General features: G+C 45.8%; 1 protein-coding gene across 1 annotated transcript in view; it reads left to right on the top strand.

The window, feature by feature from the left end:
* The window catches only part of map3k21 (mitogen-activated protein kinase kinase kinase 21), an 18,239-nt gene extending 13,799 nt beyond the window's left edge, over positions 1 to 4,440 (top strand). Inside the window, exons 6-11 of the mRNA XM_025060724.1 lie at positions 87 to 225; positions 345 to 467; positions 1,399 to 1,549; positions 1,814 to 1,908; positions 2,037 to 2,879; positions 3,331 to 4,440. Of these exons, the coding sequence (XP_024916492.1) occupies positions 87 to 225; positions 345 to 467; positions 1,399 to 1,549; positions 1,814 to 1,908; positions 2,037 to 2,879; positions 3,331 to 3,695 (1,716 nt within the window). The 3' untranslated portion in view covers positions 3,696 to 4,440. The remainder of the gene's footprint in view (positions 1 to 86; positions 226 to 344; positions 468 to 1,398; positions 1,550 to 1,813; positions 1,909 to 2,036; positions 2,880 to 3,330) is intronic.
* Positions 4,441 to 5,469: the final 1,029 nt, after the last annotated feature.

Raw genomic sequence — 5,469 nt, 5'->3', positions numbered from 1 at the left:
AGGGGGAGCTGACACGAGCGGCGCTCCAGCAGAAGTCTCAGGAGGAGCTGCTGAAGCGCCGGGAGCAGCAGTTGGCCGAGCGGGAGATCAACGTGCTGGAGCGGGAGCTGAACATCCTCATCTTCCAGCTCAACAAAGACAAGCCCAACGTGAAGAAGCGAAAAGGCAAATTCAAACGCTCCCGCCTCAAACTGAAGGATGGAAACCGCATCAGTCTGCCCTCAGGTCAGTGACGTCAGGCGAGGCTGCTGACAGGAAGTTTGATTCTGTCAGAGGCCGTTGTTAATTTAAATAATGATTAAATTAAGAAAAATACAAATTTTAAAGTTTATTGTGTTTGTCAGACTTTCAGCACAAGATCACAGTGCAGGCTTCACCTTCTATGGACAAGAGGCGGAGCCTCCACAGCACCAGCTCCTCTCCACCCAGCAGTCCCACGCTCATCCCGCGGCTACGTGCGATTCAACGTAAGTTCAGAATTAAAGAGTTAAAGGCAATGATAATCTAGTCAATAATCAGTCTTTAAATGTGAAGGTAAATAAAAGAGTTGAACCTCAGTCACATCAGCATCTGAACATGTCACTGAATAAATTATTACATATTACAGATGTTTTTTCCTGGCTGAGATGAAAGTTTTACAAACCTTTTTTGAGCCACGTACATATATATATCATCAGAAAAATCCCCACGGCACCAAACAAAAATGAAATATAATAATCTTCCAGTTTAGTTGAAGACAACACTTTTATTTTTAAATTTTTTTTAGCTATGTGCTGCCACCTAGCGAAGAGTATTTAATTGCTCTGCCTGTCACGCATTGACAAACAAAGAAGAAATTATTTGCAATAATTAATAATTGTTCTCAGAGCAGTTAATCGTGTCTTCAGGCGGAGTCCTGACTTGTCCGGGGTTTGTCACAGATTAAATGTTTGTTTTGTTTTCCTCAGTGACGTCCCTCACACACAGGGACGGGTTGTATGTTTACCAACAGGATGTTGATCTGACCAGCGAGCTCTCGTCGCACTCTGAGCTCAGAAGGAAAGGCAAGAGATTCAGTTGAATCAGTGTGGACTCCAACAGCACCATGTGCTGAGTCTGGTGTTTGGTTCACGCTAACAACCAGGAGGGGGCGCTGTTTCACAGCCTTCTGTCAGTTCCAACGCAGTTCCACTGTGGTTTCTGCTGTTTTTCCTAATAGGGAGGGAGGCAGGGAGTTGTTGGTTTTCTGCTGGTTCTTAACAGGTTTCTGTTTTTGGTGGATCCTCACTTCTCTTGACTCACAGTTCTCACGTTCTCTACTCAAACACTCTGCCATAACAGCAAGGTTCTAATACCTTTTTATTTATTTATTTCCTCCTGATTCTGTGTGGTGACACTGCTGTTCTCCTCTGTAAACAGTTACTCAAGATGAGAGCAACCGTACATGGGGCCGCAGCGCCCTCTGCAGGCAAGAGGAGCTTGATGACGTGAAGAAGGGAATCAAGAAGAAGGGAAGAACCTGGGGCCCCAGTTCAATACAGGGCAAAGAACGGCCCGCCACTGCTGAGAGGTAGAACCCCCCCCCCAAAATAATTGGTAGAAATAATCAAATTGTTAAATAAGAAGTTGGTTTATGTAATTAATGATCCAATCATCAATAGTCACGGTTTCATCAGAGAACAATGTTCTGTCAACACATTCCTTGTAAAAAATACTGTGTTAATTAATATTGACAGGCTTGAAGAGGGGCTCAGGTCAGAGGTCACAGGTGACTGCAGTTGTTATTCACTCATTATTAATTCATTATTAATTTATTTCTGTCTGATGTCGTCAGGGTTCGTCCTCTGTCCGACGGCAGTAATCCCTGGTCCACCAGTCTGGTCAAGTCCCAGAAGTCGGTTCCTCTCTCCGCCCTGTTTGCTGAACAAGGTTGACATTTGACTTATGTTTGTTTCATATTACTGACTTTTTTTTTTTTTTTTTCATCGAGAGGAAAAATATTGTTGTAAAAGAAATTGTCAAATGTTTTTCCTCTTCCTCCCACATGTGTTTTTTAGCCGGTTCTGGAAAAGATGAGGCGTTTGTCCTGGAATGTCCTGACAACAGTTCCAAACCAAAGCAGCACAAGTTCCCTAACCAGGTGTACATCGATCTACCTCTGTGGAGGGACGAGCAGCCGCCGCAGAACCTCACTGGTCACTGCGGAGAACCCGGAGTCGGGGCCGCCCCGGCAGAGACCCCCGATGACCCCTGCACCACCACTTCCACCTCCTCCACCTCCACCACTCCGCAGCACACCCCCACCAACAGCCTCAAACGCACCACGGCTCGCCGGAAGACGGACTCGGTGCTGTACGGCTGCGGGTCCATGCTGGCGTCGGTGGTGCTCGGCTACGACATCAGAGAGGCTCTGAAAACCACCGCGCACGGAGAAGACGGCGAGTCTCCACGAGAGGAGAAGGAGAAGAAGAAGAAGGAGGGTCTGTTCCAGCGCGCCACAAGGTTCCGGCGCAGCACCTCGCCGCCGGGCGGTCGCTCGCGCAAAGATGAGGTTTCGTCCAACCACACCTCCACCCAGCCGGTCAATCTCATCTCCATGTCCTCCATCCTGGAATGCAACTCCTCCAAGTGTCTCCTCCAGTCTGAGGTGGAGGCGTCAGAACCTAAACCGCCAAAAGCTGATGTGGTGGCTGTCAATCATCTGGTGGCTGTCAATCATCTGGTGGCTGTCAATCATCTGACCGAGGCTCCCAGACCTGGGTCAGGGTCAGCAGAACTCCAGGTGAACCGGACTACAGCTAAAACACCGACGGCACCGACCCAGAGTCAGCAGCAGGAGCAGAGCAACCACAACTCGGTGCCACGACTGCGCAGAAAGAAGTATAACACACACCACAACAGTGAGTGACACACGGTGGCCAGAGATAGGTACTGCACTGGAAAAAAGGTTGTTTCAAACGAACTATATGTGGTGTAAAATATAATGTGTTGGCAAAAATCTGTCGATACAATACATATCACAATACAGTGGCAACAATACAATATATCGCAATATATTGCAATACTATGGCAAGACAATATATTGCGTTTCAACAATGGAACATTTGGAATATCTACACCAGGAATATTCAACTGGGAATTGGTGATTAAAAAATCAATAACCGATAGAGGAGATTGATACTGTAATATTATGATATTTCGGTGTATGGATAATTTCTTACACCCCCACCTGTCACCAGCTACAGCAGCCACAGACCAGCAAAGGATCATGGGATAAATGTGTCCCATGATCCTAAATGGTAAAAACCCAGAATGTTTCGTCAACCTGTCTGTGTCTCCGTGTTCTTCCAGCCAACGGTCCCTCCACCCTGGCTCCTCCAACCACACAGAAGAAGCAGGAGAAGGAGGTCACACCAGAGAAGTCCTCTGTCGGGGAGACCGTCTCCAGACCTCGACCCGTGTCCTTCCGGGCCAAGCCTCACGCCTGGGCACTGCTGCGAGGACGCAACAAAAGCTACTCCCTGGGCCATTACTCTGGAGAGAAGACGGCCCAGAACCTGAACGTGGTTCTGTCCTCGGATGTGGGCGTGGCCTGCTCCCTGCTGGACGTGGACACCGAAGGACAGAAACGAGACTGCACCGTTCCGCTCTGCCGCATCCAGAGCTCCCCCGCTCGGCCGTCGGTCTTTGAGCTGGAGAAGGAGTTCCTCTCCTAGGAGTCGCGAGAATCCAGGAGAACCTCCTGCTCTCCTGGATCGTTCCGTAGGATCCACAGAACATTCCAGTGTTTTTCAGCTGGAAGGTAAGAACAACCTTTAATAATATAGTTCCACACTACAGAACCCAGGTCCGTTTTAGTCCTAGGACGGTGACGGTGATCGTTCTGGAGAAATCCCAAAAGTGTCAGACTTCAGCCTGAGTTCTGATCACACTCACTGCCGTTTCCTTGTTCTGGAGGTGACGCCTCCTCACGGTTGATGAAGCTGAGCAGAACTTTGTAGGTGCTTCTCCTCCTCCTTCTCCTCTTCCTCTCCTCACTCCTTGTTTTTCCGTTCTGTTGGTGCAGCTAAAGTCGAGTGCTGTTGCTCCTTCAACACGGTGCCCTCACCTTTTATTTATATATATATTTTTATAGGTAATTTAATGTGGAAAGACTTGATCTTACGTTAGGAACCAGAACATCATTCCATGTCAGAGTTTTTACCTTCAGGCCTTTAGTGTTTTTGTTTTTTTTTTGTTTTTTTGTTTACAACCTGTACCCTAAAAATGTTGAACAAAAAAAAAACAACCTACACTTGTTTTGTCCGTCTGTCCTTCTGCCCAGGTTCAGCCGAAAACCAATGTTACTGTGTTTTGACGTCACTTTTACTGCATGCACATTTCTGAATCACATTTTTCAAACAGTTTTTTTTTAAAAATAATTCGGACTGGGCGCCCATGAAATTGATATTCAAATAATTAGGACTGGGCGCCTGATGCTATGAAATTGATATTCTGATTGGAGCTCTGCGTTTTTTTTAAAAGTATTTTTAGAAAGATTTCTATGAAAGAAACGCTGTATACTATAGACACAATGATATATTGCGGGGGGAGGGGAGGGTTTACCCACTGTAACTTTAGTCCAAGAGTGATCCTAGAGAGACTCTGTTTCATCTGAACATCAGTTCCTAACACTGGAACAGAGGGATCTACATTTGGAATCACTAGAGAAGAAAGAAAAGAAAAAGAAAATGAACCAACACCAGGAATATTGGACTGGGAATTGGTGAGAAAAAATCAGTATCGTGAAACAAAATATCGTGATTTTTCAGTGTATTGATATATTCTCACAGCCCTATATTTGACTATCATGGCTAAGGTTAGCTCTGGTGCTATCGCATTAACTCAGTACTGGAGACAACGTTGGAGTTTTTTGCACACTTTTCTAGGTACCCGGCTCTGACCCCGGCTACCAGGGCATTTTTTTAGAAAAAAATTCTGAATATATTTCCAGCTGTGGTTTGTCGTCCAGGGACAGGTGACAGGCTTCAAATTCTCTTGATTCTCAACCCGCGGGTTCTTTCTGGAATAACTTTACTGCCACCTGTTGACAAAGATCATTTTTTAAAGTATTTTTAGAAAGATTTCTATGAAAGAAACGCTGCCTGAGAGACAGAACCGAGGGCAAATAATACTTCAGCCATGTGTTCCGATGTCAGGAGATCTCTGACTAAACTGAATACATTTATGGTACATTTGCATTTGAATGTATGTTGTTATTTTAATGATTATTTCATTCAACTCCCAGCAGTAATTAACATTTATGATTGACCTCAACGAGGTCGACAGTGTCGGCCAGTAGAACCCCACGCTGCCTGGGGCTTTTTTTAAAAGCCCACTGTAGGTTCATGTAGGCGACCTGTTCTGTGACCTGTGGCCTGAGAAGACCACGTCCAGAAGACGTCGTCTTTTTTGAATCGTTTTTTAAATTCAGTCTTAATTAAGATGAAA

Source organism: Cynoglossus semilaevis, chromosome 12 (assembly GCF_000523025.1).
Source record: "Cynoglossus semilaevis isolate Cse_v1.0 chromosome 12, Cse_v1.0, whole genome shotgun sequence".
NCBI lineage: Eukaryota > Metazoa > Chordata > Actinopteri > Pleuronectiformes > Cynoglossidae > Cynoglossus > Cynoglossus semilaevis.
Note: the sequence above shows the minus strand (reverse complement) of the source record. Positions and strands in the feature narration are given on the sequence as shown.